The sequence below is a fragment of the Sarcophilus harrisii genome, chromosome 5 (assembly GCF_902635505.1).
Source record: "Sarcophilus harrisii chromosome 5, mSarHar1.11, whole genome shotgun sequence".
NCBI classification, from domain to species: domain Eukaryota; kingdom Metazoa; phylum Chordata; class Mammalia; order Dasyuromorphia; family Dasyuridae; genus Sarcophilus; species Sarcophilus harrisii.
Window position 1 is genome coordinate 200777522 of NC_045430.1, and position 24106 is coordinate 200801627.

A 24106-nucleotide genomic window follows, 5' to 3' on the forward strand; every position below is an offset into this window, starting at 1 on the left:
CCCTTTGCCCAGAGTCGGGCCGTCATAGGCCGGATGCCCCCGAGTCCGCCATCTTCCCGACAGCCCCTCCGCAGCCGCCCTCGCTACCAATCACAACCGGATCCTTGGGCGGGCAAGGACGTGGCTCCCGTCTTCCCCTGCGAGTTCTGGGGTACTGGCGCAGCGCCCGAGGACGCCCCGAAGCGCAGGGGGGGAGGAAGGGCCGACCTTGCGCTCTCCTAGAGCCCCGCCCCCTCCTCGCAAGCCCGCCCAATGACCGAGTCGGCAGCACGATAAGAGTAACAGCTTCTCTTTATATAGCGCGTCCCTCACAACAGCCCTGTGAGGTAGGTAGTGCCACCAGGCTTACACCCCTCCCTTTTCGGGGGCCGGTGGCCCGCCCCGGGGCGCAGCTGCTCCCTGGCGGCGCACACAAGTGGACTCCCGGGCAGCTCCCTCCCTCCCTTCTCGGAACCCGGAGCCCCGGGAGTCCGGCTCCCCCACCCCCCGGCTCCTTCACTCGGGCACACTCGCTCAACACGCCCGGCAGCGCTGGGAATTCACATTTTTGTTTTTAATCGAAGTCTATGCAAAGAACCCGAGCTTGAGCTCGCTCCTGTCCTGGAGCCCGGGCCGGCCGCGGGCTCGGGGGGTCATTGGCAACTCTCAGGGCGCATGGGCGGGCTGGGCGTTCGGGGGGCCCAAAGGCTTGGCCATGCCCTGCACCCCCAGGCAGGGGCAGCAGTTTCCCGGGGGGGAGGAGGCCGCCGTCCCGGGGGCCAGCCGGGAGCAGGGCTGCTCACACGGGGAAGGCCCGGAGGGCCCCCGCAGCTCTCTCTGCAGAGCCGGGCTCCAAGGCAGGGGAAAGAGGCATGCCCGAGCCGCGGGCCGAGGGAGGCAGCAGCTCCCGCTGTGCCGAGGAGAATGGGATCCGGGCTGGTTCTGGCCCTGGGCGCGGGCAGGCACTAGCGGCGGTACATTGCGAAGGCCAGGAGACTGACCAGCAGCGTGAGGCCGGCCAGGCCCAGAGTGGCGGTGGGGGGAAAGAAGGGCCGGTACTGGATCTGGCAGTACCAAAGCAGTGTCAGCATGAGAAGCAGCAGGGGCAGCAGCAGGTTGCCCACTCCCAACCCCGAGGGGCCGGTCTCTGACCCCGGTGGGCAGCCGTGGTGTTGGGGACCTGCTCTGGCGGCCACGTGGCAGTGGAGAACGCAGTTGGGGGGGAGGTGAAGGGAGCCCAGAGTCTGGGCATCGTCTCCGAGAAGCTGCCCTTGATAAATGAGCCGCACCTGGTGTTCCTGGCCTGGAAACTGGGTCCTGAGGAGAGAGGGACCTGGGTAAGAGAGCAGGCCTCAGCCAATCCTAGTCCTAGGCCTGGTGGCCACAGATCCCAGCCCCACCCCCTATGTCTCTCCTCCCTCCAATTTGCCAGGCCCGAAAGAGGTACAATTAGGACCCTCGACTGAGCCGGCTCAGAAGGGTCAAACTAGCAACTCCAACAAGGTCAAAGTGTAACTGGGAAGTTTTAACAAAATAAAGACACAGGACATCACAGATGTAAGTTTGTGGTTGTTTATGCTGGCATGCCTCTGCAGGGATCTGCTTCTGTTCGAGGATGACAGGCCCTGGACTGAGACGGTCTCTTCTCTCTAGGATTCCAGACCATTCCCTGGATATCTCCTTCCCTTCCCCTGGCTCTCCCCACCTCTACTCACCTTTTCAAGGAGCCAATGGTGTCCTGGGGCCAGGCTCTCGCCACCTGCTCTGAGTCGTTGAGGAACTTCAGCCTAAGCACCAGGGGTCCTGGCTGAGAGCTGGGGGGTGGTGCTTCTGGGGTTACAGTCCCAGGCTCTGACTGTGAGTTTGGTACTCGCTGCCTCAGTGTGGGGGCCTCAGGTCCCGAAGCATCCTGGCTGTTGCTGACTGTGGATACTGCAGCCTCTCTGGACTGTGTTGGGGAGGGGGTCCCTGAGTCCTGGGGCAGCAGATCACTTTGTTCTGAGGTGTGTGTAGAGATCCAGGCCAGGCCCAGCACCAGGAGACAGAGGAGTGTCCCAAAAAGGACAGTCACCTCGTCCCCCACCCCCTCAATCAGGGCCATGGCACCTGCCTAGGCCAGGCTACTGAGCTACAAGGACATAAAGAGACCAGTGAGATGACAGCCTACCAAAAACCCCTCTTATTTCACTAATCTTCTATTTCCCCTTAAACTCTAGCTTCACAACCCTCCATTCTTGGAATTACACCCTACTCAATATTCCTCAATCCCTTTGTCTCCTAAAATTCCCAAATCTGCCTCTCTGCTGTTCATCTCTAAATTTCAAATCCCATCCTTTGGTTCTTTAACGCTGCTGTCTCCTTAAATGTGCATCACCAAACTAAATCCCACCTTGGGGCCTCTCAATTGATCTTCTGAAGCCCCCAAACTTTATTTCATGCTTTTGCAATCAACTAACTCTTTAACTCGTTGCCCTCAATTTCTCTGCATCTTAATTATGCCCCCAAACACACCACTATTCTCGCCTAAAACACTAATTTCTACTCTTCTATATGCCAAAAGCCCCAAATCTGACTTAATACCCTACTCCCATCAACTGCAAATCCCATTTCTTGCGACTTCGACTCCGGTCACCAAAAATAGGGACACTTCCTTCCCCATCGCTAATCCCCAAATCTCCTTACTGAGGGCCTCGATTCTTGTCTCCTAAACCCCTCCTCAAATGACACAGCTTCCACCAACAACCCTTTTCAGACTTCCTAAAGGCCCGCTGCCACTTCCATCTCTCCATCACTGCATGAGCCCTCCTTCCACAAAAGCCCAACCCCCGGCCCTTGTCTCCTAAAGCGCCCTCCCACCCACCGTGGCTACACAACTCCTTCCGTCCCCAAAGGCCAAGTCCCCCCCAATCCATGTCCCCCAAACAGCGCCCATTCATCTCCACACAGCTCCGCTCGCTCCCCAGCCCCAGGTCCCGCCCTACAGAACCTCGGTGCCCGCCTTCTGGAGACCCCAAATTCACTCCGGCCCCCATCCCCCCGAGCGCCTTCTGTTTCCCAGTACTCCAAAATTCACCTGTGCGTCTCTCCTGTCTCCCCGCCCCCCATCCCCAGCTCTAGACCCGGCATCCCCTTGGGAAGTTCCCTCTACCCAAAGGGACACCCCCCCCAAATTAAAAGGCTTGCGGAAGGGTGTGGGGAAACCTGGGAACACAACCGAGGCGGGGAGAACGGGGTCCCGGTACCCGCTACTCACAGCGCCGCTCGGCCATCTCCATGTCGGACACCCCAGTACTTCCGGGAGCGCGGCGCCGAGGTCGCTCCTACCTGTCCACCCCGCCCCCCGCCCCGCAAGGCTCGCCCGGGGCATTGTGGGACGTGTAGTCCCGAGGATGCCGCTTAGGCCCCGCCCACTCACTCATCGAACTCTCCTTCGGGTGGGTGGGAACTAGAAAAGCCAGATGATGGGGAGAGTCGGGGAGGAAGAGAAGTAGCCCCAGCCAGCTGCAAAGTTACGACTTTGGGACAAAGCTGACAGGGGTCTCAGAGATCGTCTCTCCGCTCTGTGTGAGTCTATGGATGCCCTTCTAAGGAAAATGTTTTAAAGTGTATAAAATAAAACAACAGGATTAAAAAAGGACACTAATCATGTTGAAATGTCATTACCTTGTCATATATTTTATTTTTTTTATTTACTTTTATTTTTTTTACCTTGTCATATATTTTAAAACCAGTTCACTAATCATGTTGAAATGCCATTACCTTGTCATATATTTTATTCTTTAAATTTATTTTAATTTATTATTTTTTTTTTTACCTTGTCATATATTTTAAAACCAGTTCAAGGATTCCACTTTAAGAACCCCTGATCCATTTCAACTTCCTCATTTTGTAGTTGAGGAAACAAAGCCAGAGATCTTAAACGAATTTGCTTACTATCACAAGGAGCAAGTCACCTCATTCCAAATTCATCACCTTTTTCAGAAACAGAAGCTTACCACAGAAGCTAACTTCAGTCAAATATCATCAATGACTTTTTTTTTTTTTTTTTTTTTTTTAATACCTGCAAATGAACCTGGTTCCAAGGATCTGGAACGAGCCCAAGTTCTGTGTGTGTTCTGAGTTCCATTCAACTTTTACGGGGCCTCTAGTTCCCACACACACTTTCCCTTTCCAATATCGTTGGTGTCAGATTCATTTTACCCTGGGTTTCTGGGGATCTGCTGTATAGCTCGACTGTATCTGCAATAAATTCTAAGAGGGTCTTAGTTTAAACCTCATTCTATCATTCCCTAGCTATGTGACCTTGGGTAGAATGGAAATAATGATTACACCACCTACTTCGAAGACTTTTAGTTAGGAAAGCATTTTGTAAACTTAAAACGCTACATAACTACACATCAAATGCTGTATAAACATTAGTTATCTTTAGTTGTTATCTGGCAAGATATTATCTTAGAATTCTACTACTAGAAACCAAACTAGGGATCACCAAGTCTAGTTTCCTCATCCTCTTATCTGGAGACCTGAGGTTTAGAAAAGTAATTTGAATTATCCAAGACCGCACAGCTAATTAAAGACAAAATTGAAAATTGAACTCTGATCTCCCAGAGAGCCCATAGGGACACTGGAGCAGAAATTGGGCGTACTTGGAGAAAAATAAAAATAATGGCTTGAAGCTGTTCAGCTCTGGGAACAAGAGGAAGAAGATTAAAGACATATCTATCCTCCATCACAAGAAGCTTGTTGGAAGCCTGAGTTATGGGTGGAAGGAGTAGAAACTCCCTGTATCGGATTGGATCAGAAGAAGAGATTTTAAAGATTTCCAGGGACCACAAGAGATCTCTAGCAGATTAAAAAGGTGGGGCTTTCTGCATCCACATGAGCCCAACCCAGGACAAAATAAAGAAGAGAAAGGGCTTGGAGAAAAGAAAAATGAATGGAGACCTACATTACAGTGGGTCCTCTTCCTTGAAAAAGACTGGCTAGGGCAAGGAGAGGATACAGTAGCACTTGTTGCCCCTAGTTTATTTCTTTGTATAGTAATTCTGCTTAGTTATATTCCAGTTTTCGGGTCAGAAAGGTCAATCAAGTCATTATTAATAGACCTCTGTAGGTAAAGCGTTCCCTTAGGGATTACCGAAGAATGTAAATGTCTTGCGGCTGAGAAGTAATGCGGACCGGACTCCTGAGATGGGATGCTCTGGATGTCGTTCAGCCACCCTTTTTAATTAAACAGAGGTGCCAGGTGTTGGGACTGCTACACCAGAACTGGGCATCCCAGTTGGGTCTTGGGTGGGAGGATCGGGGAGGAAGAGCGCCTAGGGACGGGCGAGGGAATAAGAGGGCATCAAGCTTTGGGCCTTGTTACTGCCTGAGAATCAATGCATAGGGGCTTTGGTCGGCTGGATTCGGGAGAAACCGCCTTCGCTCGTCGGTCACACATGCTAAGTGCCCGGGATGCGCCCAGGACGGGCCTGAGCTCGGCCTGGCGCCGGCCCCTCTTCCCTCAGACCAGCAACAGGTACGACTGAGCAGCCCCGGAGCACTGACCGGCGCCCAGCGCTGCTCCCGGAGCCCGGCACGCGGGCTCCCGCCGGGGCGGCCCGGGGCTGGGACCACTCCGCCAAGCCCCGGGCAGGTTTCCGGCGCGCCGGCGCTACCGGAGGGAGGGCGGGCGGCCGGGGGGGGGAGCGCGGGGGGGGGCGCGGGGGCGGGCCGGAGCGGCGGCGGCAGCGTGCGCGCAGGAAGGAGGGGGAGGGGAGAGGGGCGGGGGCGGCCGCCAGGGGGGCTAGGGCTGCGTGTGCCGGTGCCGGCGGGGGCGGCGGTGCGTGCGCATGACGCGGGGGGAGGGCCCGGGCGGCGCGCTCCCGGTCCCGTTGTTGTTGCTGCCGCTGCTGCCGCTGGTTGCTGGTGGAAGCGGCGGCGGGCGGCGAGAGCGTGGCTCCGGGAAGCCCTCGGGAGCGGCGCGTCCGGCTCCCGGCTCCATGCGCTAGCCCCGCGGTCCCGGCCCCTGCTAGACCCCGATCCCCGCCGCCGCCGCAGCGCCGCCCCCGCCCCGGCCCGGCCCCCGCGGCTCCCGAGCCATGAACTTCCAGGCGGGCGGGGGGCAGAGCCCGCAGCAGCAGCAGAGCCTGGCGGCCGCGGGGGCCGGCGGCGGGGGCGGCGGGGGCGGCGGGCAGTTCGGCGGCGCGGGGCCCGGGGCCGGGGGCGCGGGCGGCCCCTCCCAGCAGCTGGCCGGAGGGCCCCCCCAGCAGTTCGCGCTGTCCAACTCGGCGGCCATCCGGGCCGAGATCCAGCGCTTCGAGTCCGTGCACCCCAACATCTACGCCATTTACGACCTGATCGAACGCATCGAGGACCTGGGGCTGCAGAATCAGATCCGAGAGCACGTCATCTCCATCGAAGGTAGGCTGAGCTCGGGGACGCCGCGGGCTGGGGGGGGGGGGGGGGGGGGGCAGGCTGCTCCGTCCGCCGCCCAAGGAGCCCGGGGCCGGACGGGGGTAGCCGCCGTCCGAGGGCGGCGCGGGGCCCAGCCACGCGTTTCCCGTCGGAGGGCTTTGCGGGGCCGGGGGTCTAGGCCGGGCAACTTCCCCTCCGGCGGCGCTCGGGCAGGGCCGGGGTCCGGGCCGCGGCCGCCCGCCCTTTCCCTCCCTTCCCCCTCCCCCCGCCTCGGGCCCAGCGTGGGTATAAAGGTGGGGGGCGAGAGCTGAGCCGCGGCGCTGAATGGGCAGGGGGAGGGCCGAGCCCGACCAGTAAGAGGGCCAGGGGGAAGGGGCCGAAGATCCCGAGCTGGAGGCGCGGGAGGTGGGGCTGCTGTGGTGGAGGCGTCCGGGCAGCTGCTCCGTCCTTCCCCGGGGGGCTGGGGATCCGGAGCCTCCCTGGCAATGGCATCGTTCCCGGGCCGGGCTCCTCCCGGCCCCCAGAGGCTGGCGCGCGCCCCCACTTCCCCCCTCCCCTCCCCCCTCGCACCCCCCCACGCCGCGGCGGGGGAGCTGCGGGCCCGGGCCTGGCGCGTGGTTCGGCGCCGGGGCCGCGTGGGCGCGGACCCGTTATTCCACGCCCTCCAGTCCCCACCCGCGCTCTGCAGCACCGCCTGCTCACATCCATGCGGCTGCCTCCCTGGGAGCCGCCCCTGGGGCGCGGAGAGGAGCGGGGAGGGGGCGCGGGGGGGGGGGGGCAGGGCTGCGCCCCGCTTGGGTGCTTCATCTCCCCTCCCCAGAGTTGGGGGTCTCCTTCCAGCGCGGAGCAGCCCCCCAGAGCGGGAGGCCGTTTGGGAGCCTCGGACTTTGGAACGGCTCCCCGGTTCTAAGCCCCCGGAGCGCGGGTCCTCGGCACCGGGCCAGGACACTCCGCGGCACCCTAACCTTTGAGCACCGGGCAGGGACAGATGGAGTGAGACTGGAGCCATCTGCCTGCCTCGCCGGGGTCCGCATTCTGATGCGAAAGGAAGGGTTCCTGCCTTCCTCTAAACCGCGGTGCTCGGCGTCTGAGGACCCTGCAGGCCCAAGGGGGACTCGGCGTTAGGAAGTAGTTGTGGTGGTGGGGAATGGGGGGAGGGGCTGTGCCGGATCCTGGTGGTCAAGTCAGGGTCCGGGACGTGGCCTGTCCCCTCACATCCTTCCCCAGCCCTCTCGCCCTTTCTCCCCAGCCTAACTCCACCCACTCTGGGAGAGGGCAGTGAAAGCTGGAGGATACACTCGGGCTGAAGTGGGATAGGCAGGACCGGCCATAACGGAGGCTGTCTGACTTCTTTCCCTCCCAATTCTCCTCCTATCTTCTTGTCCTTTTCCTCCCAAAGCTGAGTTCTCTGTGAACTAATTAAGTAATACAGTGGCAGGGGAAAAAATCTCATTAACATGGATCTGAGTCAGTGGCCTGAATCATCTGTACAACTGGGGTTTAGCCCCATGCTTTGGAGTTTGGCGGTTCCGTGGGCTCTGGATGCTTTCACTGAGGAGCTCGTGGCAAAATCCCCCTCCTGTTAAATGTGTAGGGAAGGAAGGAGAGGCAGAGAATCCCATGTTCTTCTGAGGGAATAGGGAAGAGAAAGTCTGAACCATTGGGAGATTCTGGGATTCCCCCACCCCCATTTAGAAAATGAAGAGAGCCCTTAATATTGGCAAGAGAGTGCCTGAGACAGGTAGGGAAGGGAGCAGCTGTCGGATATAGCATTCCAAGAAGTGTGAAGAAGGACTTTAGTAGGTTCATGAGAATACTGTCTTAAGAGACTGATGATATTGAAATAGAGCGTTGTAACTGGACCTGGAGTCCTTTGGGTTTTTACTGCCACCCTAAAATTCAGAAAGAAGAGTCATGCTTTTGAAAACATTCTTTCAGTTTCCTCATTACTTTTCAGAAACCTGCTTCTGCTTGTGTTCAAGACACTTGTGTCTCTTTAAGAAACTACAGTCCTTCCATTTGTCCCATGATCATGGTATTTCTCAGTTAGCTTCTCTCCCTTTCCAAATTTTCCTTTGTCATGTTAGTCATCTCCCTCTTCTTATTTTCTTGCCCTGCCTCTAAGCCCTTTCTTCGCCCACTTTTTTTTTTCATCTACCCTCAATACAAGACTTAAAAGACCCGTAATCTTCCCTTAATTATTTCCTGTCCTGTTGAAGTCCAGGCTCCTAGTTAACCTTTTTTTTTTTTTTTTAATCACTTAATCTCCAATTTCTTTCTTGCCCACCACTTTGGTTAGAGGCTTGAGGGGTTTTCTTGGTGTTTTGTTCCTTCTCCAATCTTAGCCCTGCTTTTCCTGGAAATGATAGCCTCTACCCATCTGTCAAATGGTTTTGCTTCTGTCCAGTAAAGTGATCTCCTTGCCCATTTTTCTCTTGCTTTCCTTCTGCCCCTTCACTTAGAAACTTTTCCTAATGTATTAGAGGTAGATTTCCTAACTTCCCATTATCTCCCTCCTCAAAATAAAACTGAAACTCTCAAATAATGACACTTCCCTACACACACACACACACACACACACACACACACACCATAGTGAAGAAAGCAGGAGAATAGTATCAAAAGATGTTTGGTTCTCAACTCTTCTGATTTTTTTGAAGCTTTTTTTGAAACCCCACTTGAATGCTGGGATCACAAAATTATGTTTTATTATTAGTATATGTTTGATTTGTATATCATTTTTATGCTGATATATCCAAGTTCCCATAAAAATTTTTCAGGCAAAAGGGAGTCACAAGCAGAAAGAGTTTAAGAAATTCTGATGTAGAGATCTTGAGCCTTAGTTTTTTTCTTTTTTTCTGTAAAATGGGCATGATAAGTATTCTCTTGCTTTACAAGTGAAAACCAAGAAAGAAAAAGCATGTAAAGCGGTGTGCATAATACATTATAAATTAGCTTAGATTATTCATCTTAGATTGTCAACTGCTTGAGGGAAGGAATGACATCCTCTCTGTGCTTCAAAAGGTTTTCCAGTTAGCATCAGTTAAAACTTTGGTCATTTATGATGAATTATTGATTTCATCCAATCCAGAAGGAAGGAGACGAGAGGCAGTTAAGTTGCTGAGAGATCCAGCTTGGGGTTGAGAAAATGGAACAGTGGAATTGCCCTACCTGTCCTATTTGCTTTCAGTATTCTTCCCACAGGACGCACAGGTAGAATATGGTACCATCTCCAACCCATACACATCATGAACCAAAGAAAGAGGAAGAACTTAAGACTTTTGATGCTGAGAAGAAAAAAAGTTTCAATAAGATTGACTTTTTTAAGTTCCAAATTCCTTCCCACCTCTTGAGAAAGAAAGCAATATGACAGCAATTGCACATGTGAAGTAAGACAAGTCTTACCAGTGAGACTGTCCTTGACTCTAAGGAAATGGTCTACACTGGCTCAAGAGCTCCTATACTTGGGTCCCTTAAATCCTTTTTTGATTTTGCTCAGGGACTATAATTGTGAAATAGATATATATCGGGAGATTTGGGTCTTCTTTCCACTTCCCCAATTCACTTGGTGAAGATGTAAAATTCTTTAAACTCTATCCAATCCAGCCTTTCCCCTTCCACCTCCTGAGTTCAGGCCTTCTCTTTACCTCTTGTCCAGACTCTGGTAATTTCTTCTAATGGACCTTCTCTCCATTCTTTCCCCTCTTTATTCATTCTCCACACTGTTGCCAAAGTAGCAATCTTAATACCATGGTATGATCATGGTTTCCCTGTTTCCTAGTAAATAATACAAACTTAATAGCCTGGTATTCAGGACTTTCTATAGCCTCAACCCAATTACCTTTCCAGTTTTATTTAATACACTGCACTTTCAAATGTTTTCTATATCAGCCAAAATGTTCTTCATCTTGTTTTGCCATCTTCCACTTATGTTCCCCATTTCTAGGGCAAATCACCTACACATACTCTATTTATCAAAAATGTTATTTCTTCTTTGAACCCTGGGTTTTTCTTGTATAAACTCACCATCTTCCCTACCCACCAAGAAATTAGATGTACAGTATAGAGTGACCTGCTGCTTCATCTGGAGGTTTAGGGCAGGGTGGAAAGTTTGAGGAAAGGATGGGACCCTGGCCATTTTCACAGTCATGACAAAAAGATAGTACTTTTAACTTGTATACAGTGATATTGTGAAGTATATAGTATTAGTGCCTTGATTTTTACAAATAAGGAAACTGAGGCTCATAAGTTGTAATTTCAAGGTGTCTCAAGTATTGGAGGTAGGACTGGGGCCTGTGACTTTAAATTCAGTATTCTTTCTAATAATATATCATGCTACCAGAGAGATATTGCTATGCCTGAATTTTGGACATGAAATTAGAGGCCTTAAATGACTTGAAAGGTCCCTTCAAGCTGTTAAATTCTAGGCTGTGCACTTTCTCCTCATGTGGTCCTATACAACTAAAGTCTCAAATAAGATGCCATTTTAAAGATATTTATTGATGTTCTTTTATACTACTATCAGCTCTCATTATGTGATACCCTCATCTCTCCAAAGACATTTTCCATCCCCCTTTGTAACAGCAGGTCAAACAAAATTAATCAATTATGGAACTGTACATGATTGTGTATGCAGTATTCAGCACCCATAGTCTCCCATCTCTAACAAGAGAAGGAAAATACATTTCTTTTTCCTGAGACCAGGATTCACCGTGTCGTTTGATCTGAGTTAGCTGCCTTTAAAATTGCTTTTTTCACATCACCATAGTCCGCCGTAGTATTTGAGTCCACTTTCTTAAACAGAACTCTCCTGCCCCTTCTTCCCTAAGAATAATAACCAATGAGTCCCTGCTATGTGTTTGTGACTGCTAGAAACTCAAGAAAAGTATGACATAGGCCCTGCTTTCATAACAACGCTTACAAGTGAAAAACCAAGAAAGACACAATTAAGAAACAGACACAAGGCTGTCCAGTAATGAAGTGCTGAAAACAATGGTTCCCTTGATTAGTGCTAGGCTGTTGAGAAGGGACTGATTTGTTTTGGGCTGGGGATGGTCGGGAAGACTTCCTGAAGGAAGTAAGCCATCCACTCAGCCTTCAAGTGCAAATGAAGTTTGTGCTATTGAGGGCCTTCCACGCTGCAGACTGGAACAGAAGGGGACCGAAGCCAGCGTGGCTGGAGTGGACAAAAGGTATGCATTGAGGCATCCTGGATCAGTGTGATCCGACAGGCCAGTCACAGGGGCTGGGCAGAAGACTTTCAGACCTGATATGAGACCCAACCCCTTGCCCAAGGTCTCACAAGAGAGTGACCTTCCAGCCTCGGTTCCTAACCAGTTTAGACTTGAGGGCAGTGATTAAGGTGAGAGGGTTGAAGCCTTTCTGGACCCAAGGAAAAGGTGGGAGGGTTTCTTATAAATATTTAAAAACCTTGTGGCAGGGGAAGATGCTGCGGGTAACTTGAGAGGGCTCCCTGTTGCCAGTGAGAGCGAGTTTCTGGGATGCAGATGGAGACTTTGCTGTGGGAGGTGACCTCTGGGCCCCCCCTTTGACACATAGGAGCACAAAGGCTCGCCCCCTCCCCCCAGAGCCTGCCTGGCTCCGAGGCCATCTGAAAGAATTCCAACCTTTCTGAGAATTTCTGCCCTCGGGAATAGGGGGGAGCTGGGGGGGGGGGTGCAGCAGAAGGAGCCCTTCCTCCAGCACTTGCAGCTTGTGTGACTGCAGGCCATAGTTAGCTAACTTTTCTGAGTCTGTATTTCCTGTGGGGATAATAATGCTTGGCCCTCACCCACCTCGCAGACTTGTAAGCGGCAAGTGCGATGTAAATGAGTCATTATTAATTTGGGGGAGGTGGGGAATACAGACTTGTGACTTGTGGACCATCCTGGTGAGGAAACTCCCTCTCCCTCTGCGGGTTGGGAAGGGAACAAGCATTTATTAAGCTCCTACTATTGTTCCAAAATGTGATCTCATTTGATTGCTAACTCTTCTGCAATGTGTGTCCTCAGTTATTTGGAGCTCACAGAAAGAATATGACCTGCCTGGGTCGGTCACACAGCCATCATGGGTCAAGGTCAAGAGTGGAGCCTCTGAAGCCGGCTTGTTATTATTACTAATAATGGAAGAAGCCGAAACAATTAGGAGGAGGTTTCAGAGGGGCCAGGAATAGCCTCACACCTGCTAGACTCCCCACCCCAAAATATCCGCTCCTGCACTGCCTGAAATTCTTCGTTCTGTTAACTACTTCAAATTCTACCTATTAGAGATTTCCAGGGATTAACTGGACTCCTCTTTAAAAATACAAATAAATACCTTTGAATTAGTTCTGTCGGATTGTTCTTCCAATAAATAGCCCAGATCCAGTGGAGAGAACAGGAGTTTTCAATGGGAAGAAGGAAGGTAAATAATATTAAAATACCTTGAAAGTTAGGGTAGGCCAGAGTGGGAGACTCAGGTGGGGCGATATTAGATTGATACAGTGGGTGCCTGAGCAGAGGAACGGTCAGGAGGAGGCAGGAAAGAAACATTTATTAAGCACTTAATGTGTGTTGGTACAAACATAGTAGGTGTCCCATTTTACTGTTGGGAAAGCTGAGGCAGACAGTGGTAAAGTGACTTGCCCAGCACCACATAACTAGTAGTGTCTTTGTTTGGATTTGAATTGGGGTCTTCCAGCCTCTAGGCCCCAGCTAGCTGGCTCTTAAGTCAATTTTCAAACTTTTGTTCTCAATATCTTTAGATTGTTAAAGATTATTGAATATCTGTCCAAAGAGCTTTTCTTTACATAGGTTACATTTATAGATATTTATCACATTAGAAATAAAAACTAATTATGAATTTCCAGACTCTCTGAAAGGGTTTCAGAGACTCCCAGGATTCTCTGGACCACCCTTTGAGAACTTCTGCTCTAGATGAGTGAATAGACGTAATCTGTTGAGGATTCTTTTCCTAAGGACTAACTGGGGCTGATTTTTAAAGCTCAGCTCCATTGTGGGTGAAAAAAACCCTTTTTTGTGGAAAATCCTGGGACTCTAACCATCATTTATAACATTGTTTCCATGAACAAATTCATCCCAAGTTCAGAACCTCCTCCTTATAAACTCTTTATGACCATTGCCTTAGAAGGGATATGCCCTCAGTACTGCCTTATTTATCTTTTTGCTTCTCTCCCCAAATAAACTGTGAGCTCCTTGTGGATTTAACTATTCTGTTCAATACAGCAAATGCTTATTAAAGCCAGAAACACTGTGCTCTACTCTTATGGGCCTTTTAGCCTAGTAAAGGGATATAAGTCATACATATCTAAGTAGAGCAAAATGATACATGATTATAAGTGCAAGGCAATTATGGAAGGGAGGCCATCCGGGAAGTTTTCATGGAGGAAATTGCACTTCAATTGGACTTTGAAAGATGTCTGGGAATTCAAGAGAGCTTTGCTGGGTTAGGTATGAGAATGCAGGTGTGTGTGTGTGTGTGTGTGTGTGTGTGTGTGTGTGTGTGTGTGTGTGTGATAATAGCTAGGAAGTCCCTTTACAACGCCCTTCTGCAGCACTGTGGGAAAGTTGAATCTTTTTTTTTTTTTAATCAGTTCTGTTGATAATATTGCCCCAAAGGGAGAGGTAGTCTTGAGGAAGGGGAGTGCTTTAAAGGCAGGGGATCCAGTGAGTTTGGCCCCTTAATTTAGGAGATCACCCCTCTAGTCCCAGTTTTAATCTCAATTTTGTAACCTTCCACATTAAGCTTTTTTGGCCTTCCTTTCTAATCTCATAAATGAAGGAGGTTGGTAGGGAGTTTCGGCTCCAAAACCTTCTGGCTCTAAGTAAGCAGCATTTTTTCCCTTTGGGAAAATGTAAAGCCTAGGGAAAAGGGAGTTTTAAGCAGATAGGGCTCTCCGGATTATGGAATTTAGGAGAAAGCAATTGTGATCCCTTGAATCCTGGGATAGGCGAGAAAGGGATAAACAAGAAACTGGTGTGAAATCTGTTTCCAGCTTGTTGTCTGTGGGAAAGGGGGAGGAAAGCCCTTAATCTAGAGACTTTGAGGTTCTTCCCTTCTGAAGTCTGTGATCCAGGGAAGGATCATGGTTTCCTGTGAAATGTTAACAGTGACTCAGAGAACTCACAACGTCTCTTTAGGTCATGGAGAAAGAACTTCTGCTTGGGAGGCTGTCCCTGTGCGTAATCCCCAGGGCTTAGCGCAGCATCCCACATGGGCTTGACATCTCACACATATGTTGGTAATGAAATAAATGTAGGACTGGTTAACAAGACTGAGGAATTTAAAACCCATTGGTAATCAGTGTTTTAGGTCATAGAATTGTGGCATCCTGGGAGCTGGCTGGTCAGACTCTGCTCGTATTACAGATGGAGAAACTGAGGCTTCCAGAAGGCACAAGCGACATAATTCAGGTGGTCCCTAGTCTTGTCCCATAGGAGCTTTGGCTGCATTATCTACCAAATGAGGAACCTGGAGAGCATATCCTCCAGATTCCCTTTCAGGGCCAAATCCTTGGGTTAAGTTCCTTGCCCTCTAACTCAAGGGGTTTACCTTTTAATCTCCATTCTCTGGGAATTACACTTGCCTCTTACCCACCTTTGTCGGGAAGGTGTTAATGAGCTACCAGAAGGCCAGAAAGGACATGGAATCAGAGGGAAGATCCAGAATCCAGGGAGCTGGGAACCTCGTTAATTCACAAGCTGCATAATTAATTGACTTCTGCAGAGCCGAATTGAGGGCAGTTTACTGGGGACATCTTCGCAGAAACTTGGTTGTAAGGACTTTCTGTCTCCTTCAAGAATGAGGTGGTATAGTGCCAGAGAGCACTGGGCCTGAAGTTGTCCCACCTCAGAGACCTGCTAGCTGTGTAACTCTGGACAAGTGCTGCCTCAGTTTCCTCGATTATAAAAGGGGGATAATAACAGCACCCCCTCCCCATTGGGAGTTTCAAGTTCAGAAAGCAAAGCTAGGTGTGCTGTCAATCACTAAGCAGTTACTGAGAGCCCAGCTGTACCAGGCCCTGACCCAAGTGCTGGGGATGCAAAGGATGGCAAAGGACAGGCCCTGTCCTCCCAGGGTGAATAGGAATTCTTCCACAGAAGGAAGGCCTCCTAAGTAGGGGGAGTAAGTGGAAGATAAGGTTAGGTTGGGACTTGAGGAAATCCAGGGAAATACCTCCTGGGAGACCACTCGAGTTCAGGATTTGCAAGCTGCAGTAGTACCAAGCCTACCCTGCAAGGATCCCCTGGGGAGGGGGGCTGGCTGACCCAGGTTGGAAAAGGAAATTAAGTTGAAAGGGCAGCAGATGGGGTAGTGGAAAAGATCACTGGTTCTGTTTGTTTACTATTCTGGGAAAAACAACTTTTCCTCTTGGCCTTCTATGTAAAGCTTGAAGGACTAGAATAAATCTTCTAGGACTCTAGTGTGTACTAGAAAGGGAACCCTCTGGGCTGCATATTCATTTAGAAAACCACAAATTCACATTATTTGTGTTGTATTTCAATTATTTTGTTAAACATTTCCCAATTAACATTTTTGATCTGGTTCAGGTCTTTCTTGGGAGTTTTGTTGACAGTAAATTTGACACTTCTCTGGCATCTTCCATTCCATGGATGGTCTAATGAGCTAAACTGGGCTCGAATTCGGCTGTTCTGACCCCAAAACCAGTGCATGCTCTCTATTACATTATGCTAAATCTTTAAGCATGAAACTTGTTGCATCATGTTTCTGAAGTGGTTACATTTCCCTGACTTCTTATGTAGAGAATACTGAATATAAATTATCTTTAAGAAAAATAATTCATGTTGTCTCCTCGTTTGATTGGAAGTGTCTTGAAGGCAGGGGCTGTCTTTTGAGCCTTTTCATATCCCTGGTACTTATACTGTGCCTGGAACATAGTAGGCACTTAATAAATGTTGATTGATTAGGGGAAAGGAAAATAATTCAGATTCATTCTTGTTGTTTAGTTTACAAAATGTTTTTCCTCACAATGATTTTGTAAATAGACTTATTATCCCTGTTTTACAATAGGGGAATTGAGACTCACAGTTTTAGAAATGGGCTTCTCAGTCACGTATTTATTAAATACCTACAATGTGTCTGGCACTGGGGATATAGAGAAAAAAGAAGTCTCCCTTCCAACCCCCAAATCTACCCTCATCCCCACGAGCCTATACTTAATCAAGGGAGACAGCTGTGCAAGATAATTTGGGGAGAAGGCACTGGGAACAGGGGCCAGGAAGGGACTTCTGGAGGAGAAGCTCTTGAGCATTCAAGCAGACATATTTATTAGGGCCAGTGGTCCATTACACCCCAAAGTTGCTCCTCATTATCCATTCCAGTGCTCAAGGATGCCAGGCTATTTGCCCCTCTCCTAAATGACCTCTGGCTCCTGTGTATTTTTAGTTTGTGTGCATCCAGTTTTGTGGTCTTTCACTGCAGTCAGGCTGTCTGATACTGTCGGCAGTAAGTGGCCCACACTCCTGGCCATTTGTGACCTTGAAAACTCATTTGCCAAAGTTATTAGAATGGTGGATAAAGTAAAAGAAGATGGGTGTCTAGAAAGGACCCGAGGGACCCTTGATGACCAAAGTATGACAGAGAAACATTACAGTTCCCCCAGGCCCTTTTTCTTTGCATTTATACAGATTTACATGATTGAAAAGTGCTTTTTTCTAAATTCTCATTTAATCTGACACTTCTAAAAGACAAGAAATGCAAGCATTATTATCCCCATTTTGCAGATGAGGAAACCGAGAGTCAGAGGTTAAACGACCTAGCCAAGGGCATACTGTACCAATGCAGATGAATTTTTGCACACCCAGGTCAGACTTTACCAATCTTTTAAAATTTTCATTTTTATCCCTTAAAGGAAAGTGGATAATCCTCCTTCTAAAGGGAGTCATTTTTGTGTATTCGACCCAGCCCTGGCTGGGTTTTGATCTAGTAAAACATCCAAATTCTTGAATAAGGTCTGCCTTGCCCCTTCTGCAGCTGCAATGTGGGGCTCAGGGAGGGGGGGTGGCTAGCAGCAGGAGATGCTTGGAAGCAGGACAAAGGGAAAAAGGAGCCCGGTGGTTTGTTATTAGTTTATATTTTCAAAGAAACGAGAACCTTTGATAGTGAATGTTATGCTAGACCCAGTATTCTTGCAAAATATAGTTCTGGATAGATCATGTACTTGAAAGTATAAATATTTTAGGGAGGCTTCATACCTTTAACCCTTTCCAGATAATGCAGCTTAGTCTGAATCAGATCACCTGGGATATGGCTTTAAGTGTGAAGGAAAGGGACCTTGGCTTTTATAACTCAAGCTTAAAGTCTTCATTATTTATTTATTTATTGCCACTAAAAATCACCTTCCCCCCCCCCCCCCCCCCCCCTCCCCTTTAAGGCACTGGCGCCAGCAGTAATTGAGGAATAGAACTTCTCTGATCAATCAATCAATATTTATTCATGGTTTTTATGCCAGGCCTGTGTTATGAAAACAGCCCAAAATGGGTTCCCTGCCAATAATCTTTTAGTTGAGGAGTCAAGTGCAAATGGAGCAAACATGAAATAATTAATGAACTAAAAGTTATTCTACATAATGGGATTAAAGAGTGATATAACAAAGTGATAAATTGTGCATTAACAGATCATTAGAGAAATGGCGTATTAATAAGGTATATAGTGCAAACGTGTAAAAGGAGATAAGGAAAGAATTTTTCTGGGGAAAATATATAGGGGGTTGGAGTGGGACTTGAGTAAGTAAAAAGAAGAAAGAATATGGTAGATTAAGGAAAGACAAGAGGAGGAAACAAGCAGAGAGTGGAGGGAGGTGATAGCCAGACCCTCGGCCCAGAGTAGATATTAAGTGCTAAAAGCTGTTCGTAACTATAAGGGAACCTCCAAGACCATCTGGTCCAAACTCTCTCAATTTACAAATGAGAAAACTGAAACTCTTGAGGTTACTGAATGACTTGGTTAGGGGTCACATTGTTTACAAGAATCAAGGGATAGAATTTGAAGTTTGGTCTTCTATTAGGCTCCAAGTCCAATACTTTATTCACTGTCAGCTTCAGGAGGAAGTTTTTTATTTTCTCTCTGTAGCCCCTCCAAAGATAGGGAGATCATTTTAATGATTTTTTTCATGGGTCAGCTATAGAATTTGGAAGCTGGAAATGGGGACCTTAGACATCACAGATCTAGAGGTAGAAGGGACTTTCAGGGTCACTTAGCCCAACTTCCTTATTTTCTACATAAGAAATCTGAGAGATTGTGACTTTTCTAAGACTAGAGAACAGCAGAGCTGAAATTTGGATCCTTAGACAACCAATTTGGAACTCTTTCCACTGTGCCTTGAATTTATCATGGTAGAGGAAGAAAAGTTTTGGATATTGGAGCCACTGGGGCTGCCCATTCAACTGGCACCTCTATTCTTGACTTAGGTATAACTCCGTACCTAAGTCAGTTCATCTCTCTCTCCAAATTGGTTCCTTTCTCTGGATAATTGAGGGAATTGGATTAAATGACCCTAGGTCTCATCTTTCCTACTTCTGTTTTTGGGGTCCTCTCAATCTGTGACCTTGAAAATCTCTTTGTTCTTTTTTGAAACTCTGAACGTAAATGCCAAATAAAAAGTATTTCCATATACATTAAAGAACAGAAAAAAAGGGATTATGCATGAAACCGGGTCCTTTGTAGAGGATGCTTTTCTTTCAAGATGTATAACAAATGTAGTCTATAATTTTAAAGGATATCCTGCCTGCTGTGATTCTTTCTGGCCTTCATTCTGTTCTTCTTTTGGTGTGGGGGTCCCTTTCTTTAGCTCTACTTTTCCTTTCCTCTATTTTATTCTCTTTGATGGACTCTCATCTCAACTTTCTTCTCAACACTTCTTATAACCGACACATTGACCATTATTTTGGTCTGAATGCCAATTCATCCTTTTTGATTAATATTAGCAAGTCAGTTACTCTATTTCCTGGTCTATAAAATGGAGTCTTTTCAGTGGAAAAGGAAAAGGAAAATCCATGTAGCATATCCTATATAGTCAAAACCCATTCCCATGCTGGCCATGTCCAAAAATATTATTATTTTTCACTTTGTAACTTAAGTCTAGCCCTTGTCTATTAGGAAGTAGCATCCATTCTTAAGAATTGTGTTGGTTGTTTCATTTAGCAGAATTCTTAAATCTTTTCAAGGTTATTTTTCTTCATAATGTTGTTCTTCTGGTTATGTTCATTTCACTCTGCAACAGATCAGACAGGTCTTTTCAGGTTTGTCCAAAATCATCCCATCTTAAATTAGAATTCATTAAAAAAATATATCAAATTTGTTTAGCTGTTTCCCCAATGAATGAACATCTCTAGGAGGATTTTGCCATTACAAACAGAGGAATTCTCAATACTTTTGTACATGTAAATCTTTTTCCTCTTTCTTTAGCTATCATTGCTTCTAACTTCTGTATTTCACAGATAAGGAACCTTAAGTCCAGAGTGATTGAGTAATTTACCTGGGTTATACACAGTAATTGGTAGATTAAGCATTAAATGAAAATCTGCCAGCTCTGATGTTCCTCCTTTTACATGGATTCCTGCTTCTGAGTTCCAAATCATTCTGATTTGGGGCAAGTTTCTTAACCTCCCAAAGAAAGTCTGACTCCTTTGTATTTTTTAAATGGTACCAAATAAAATAGTACCTTATCTGGTACCATCCCCTTGCATTTTGTTTTTTGTTTCTTTTTTTCAGGTTCCTTTTAGTTTTAAAACCTGTCATCCTCCTCTATCCTTCTTTTCTATTTTCAGATTTTCTTTGGTGCCTCTTATAGTCAATCCCACCTCTCTTGATTCAAATATTTGCCATTATTTTGTCCCGGAATGCCAACTTATCCTTATTGGTTAACATAGACCAATCTATTATCCTCTGTGAATGTCAGTTTCCTAGTCTGTAAAATGGGGCTATAGGATTATAGATTTAGAACTAAAAGCAACATTAGATCCACCTAGGCCAAGCTTTTCATTTTATGGATGAGGATAGCCAGAGGCCCAGAGAAATTGTAACCTGTTTACTTAAAACAGTTAAATAAACAGCAAAGCAGAGATTCGAATACCTGTAGAACCTGCCTGGAAGGGTTGTTGTGAAACTAATATGAGATAATATGATAAAACACTTTATGAACTTTAAATGTCAGTTAACACACTAGTTAATTAATTACTTTAGAGATTTCCAAGTGTTTCTTAAACAAGATTTTCCTAGACCACCTGCAACTGGTATCATTTTTCCGTCTCCTTTCCCCCCCAAATCCATCACTTTCCATAATCATAATTTGAAAAAAAAGCAAAATACCCTTACAAATAGCACCGAAATCTTACTCTGCCTCATTGTCCCCTAAAGAGGAGTGGATTCTTATAGGCCCTTGTTGATGGAAACTCTAAGCCCAGTAAAGGTCCTAGATTAGTTTAGAGTTGCTCATCTCAAAGTTGGCTGCTGGGTGATGAATGTTTAGATCACAATGGCCTTCAAAGGCAATCTCTGAAGTTACAGAAGGGACAAAGGAAGTGGAGCTCCAACAAAGTCACAGATCTGATGATTAAGAATATCGAAGTGAGTTTGTGGTAGAATCCATTTAATTTCATACACTGCTGGTCTTTCTGAAATGTCACCTGATTTATTTATTGCCTGTTAGTCTTTGTGTGTCTTGTTTTGATACTTTATGTTCTTGATTACATCAAGGACATCCACCCAGACATTTTCCAAGCTCTCTTATATATAATTTTCATCCATGCTTAAAAAAAAATTTAACCAGTACTTATTTTCTCTCCCTCCCACCTACTCTTCCCCCTGAAGGAAAAAACCAAAACCCATGTTACACATAAGCATAGTTTAGCAAAACAAATACCCACAATGGCCTTGTCCAAAAACGTGTATTTCATTCTGCATGTTTAGTCCATCTCAGTTAGGAAGTAAGAAACATTCTCCATGATTGGTCATGTCTTTTTTAAGTCCCTCATAGGAGATCCAGCCTGTGAGCTGACTTTTTTTTTCAGGGTAGTTCCTTAGTTTTAATTTCTCCAACTCAATTCATGATTATCCATCTCCTTTTCTGTTCTTATTTTTATTCAATAATTTTCTATATCAGTTCACTCACATAAACCATCAATGGTAATATGGTATGACCCATTTAGACCCACTGCCTTTCTGTTTCTTTTTGGGTAAGTTGTCATTTTGATTCAACTAAAATCCTAGCATTTCATATTTCACCCACCATATAACATCATTATCAGAATTTTGGTGTTGGAAATAGACTTTTGCAGCTTGGAGTATTTGGGGATCATTACAAGTGCTTCATAATCTCCTAAATACTATACATAGGTCAAACTCCTCCCAAACTTTGGCCCCTAACTTGTTGACCCTCTGTGGGGGCTCTTCCAAAACATTCTTACCAACAGATCAGTTTGATGGCTACATATTCTATCCTTTTCATCTTTGTTTTTATCTGCATTAATGATTAAATGAATCCTTTTCATAGGGAGACAGACACAAGATGTGTTTTACATCCAGGATGGTTTCTCATTATAGGATCATGGCTTTTGAGCTCGCCATCTACTCCCACCCTTTCATTTTACAGATCCCAGCACAAGAGTGGAACTTTAATATATATTTGGGAGGAGGAAAACCCTCCTAAAGCTGCATTTTATTCAGTGTAGTCAAAAGCTTTTAAAAAAAAAATCAATAAATACAATAGAATCTTAGATTCTTTCTCTAAAAGATGTGGTCTGCTGAAAATCCCTCAGTGAAAGCCTTACTTTCTTCTTGTTTTCATCAAAGATACGCACTGTCCTTATTTTGACCATTCTCACAAAGACTTTATAAGAACTAGAAAATAGCAGTGTGGTAACTGTAGACCCCTATAGGAGATAGAAGGGATCTTTGAGGTCATCTAGTGCAGAACTTGTAAATGCTTTTTGTGTCATAGACCCCCTTTTGGCATTCTGGTATGGATCCCATGGCCAGGCTAGAAAAAAGTCCTCTGGACTTGGGAAATAGAAAAACAACAAAAATAATGCTTTTTATTCTTAAAAATCACTGATCCTTTAAGAAAGGATCCAGTACAATTAGCCAAGTACTTTTGTTTATCCTCCAGTTATAAAATGCAGAGTCTAGTGTTTTTAAATTCTTAAATTTTTAATTTTTAAAACTTCATAATTGAAAGAAATGTTAAGTTTCAGTTAGAAGTTGGAGAAAATAAAAGTGAGCTTTTTTTTCCTCCCCCATCCAAGTTCCTGGATCTCCTGATATCTGTTGTCTATCTATCTACCTATCATGGAATTTGCGTTAAGAATTATGCCCTTATTTTACAAATAAGGAAAATAATACCCAAACAGATTCAGTGACATGGTGGTAAATGGAGTAGAGCCCTCAAGTCCCAAGGAGGGGATAGAGACCTATCTGTACAGGGATATTTATAGCAGTCCATTTTGTTGTGGCAAAGAAAACGGCTTCCATCAATTGTGGAATGGCCAAATAAAGTGTATAATATGTGTAATAAATAATAATTTTCCCTCACCTTAAATGGGGTGAAGAATATGTGAGAAGTGAGTTGAATCAGGAGAATAATTTGCAGGATGGTCCCAGTAATGTGAGGGGAAACAACTGTGAGAGACCTGCCAGGCCCATGATCTGCCTCTTGTCCAGGAAAGATCCATCAACCATTGGCAGAGAAGCAGACTTGCCGTTATCAGATCATGGTTGTATCTTAGATTTAACTCAAATCATACATATCTGTGAATAAAGGAAGGCTCCTGCTTGGAAGGAGCAGTGATGGACATGAGGAGGGGGAAAACATCAATAAAGTCAGCCTCATAATAGTCACCAGGCAGATAGGGCACTGATTCTGGAGTCAGGATGTCAGTACCCCTGACACTTTCTAGCTGTGTGACCCTGGACAAGTCACCTGTGCCCAACATTTGCCCCAGCTGTAAAATGGGGCTAATAATAGTGCTTACCTCTCAGAGTATTTTCAGAAGTTTAAATAACATCATAGCTGTAAAACTGTCCTTAGCACTGTGTCTGGCGTAGGAGGTACTTCAATAATGCTTATTCCCTTCTCCCTAGTAAGATTAGATTGTAAGCTCCTTGAGCACAGAAACTGTCTTTTTCCTCTTAGATGGCATATAATCCAATATATGTTAAACATGATAAAAATATGTTGTATCCAATATAGGCATACATAGTTATACAATTATTGTGATGCACAAGAAAAATGGGAAGGAAATAATGTAAGCGAACAACAACAAAAAGAGTGAAAATGCCATGTTGTGAACCACACTCAGTTCCCATAGTTCTCTCCCTGGGTGTAGATGGCTCTCTTCATCACTGAACAATTGGAACTGGTTTGAATCACCTCATTGTTGACAAGAGCCACGTCCATCAGAATTAATCATTGTATAATCTTGTTGCAGTGTACAATGATCTCCTGGCCCTGCTCATTTCACTCAGCATCAGTTCATGTAAGTCTCTCCAGGCCTTTCTGAAATCATTCTGCTGGTCATTTCTTACTGAACAATAATATTCCATATTCATATACCACAATTTATTCAGCCATTCTCCAACTGATGGGCATCCACTCAGTTTCCAGTTTCTGGCCATTGCAAAAAAGGGCTGCCACAAACATTTTTGCACACATGTGGGTCCTTTTCCTTCTTTATGATCTCTTTGGGATATAAACCCAGTAGTAACACTGCTG

At 46.5% G+C, this 24106-nt stretch overlaps 2 protein-coding genes across 5 annotated transcripts in view; one reads left to right on the plus strand and one right to left on the minus strand.

Moving 5' to 3' along the window:
• Nucleotides 1–273: 273 nt before the first annotated feature.
• On the minus strand, nt 274–3341 carry TMUB1 (transmembrane and ubiquitin like domain containing 1). Its single transcript, XM_003771763.4, has 3 exons — nt 3233–3341; nt 1695–2107; nt 274–1296 (listed from the first exon to the last, which is right to left on the minus strand). Exons 2-3 carry the CDS (start codon nt 2078–2080, stop codon nt 945–947), a joined length of 738 nt encoding a protein of 245 aa, XP_003771811.1. The 5' UTR covers nt 2081–2107; nt 3233–3341; the 3' UTR covers nt 274–944.
• Nucleotides 3342–6041: 2700 nt separating this feature from the next.
• AGAP3 (ArfGAP with GTPase domain, ankyrin repeat and PH domain 3) overlaps nt 6042–24106 on the plus strand; it is a 74068-nt gene continuing 56003 nt past the window's right edge. For all 4 annotated transcript variants that reach the window (XM_031939429.1, XM_031939430.1, XM_031939432.1 and 1 more), the window contains exon 1: nt 6042–6384. In XM_031939429.1, coding sequence (XP_031795289.1) covers nt 6063–6384 — 322 coding nt within the window. In that variant the 5' untranslated portion in view covers nt 6042–6062. The remainder of the gene's footprint in view (nt 6385–24106) is intronic.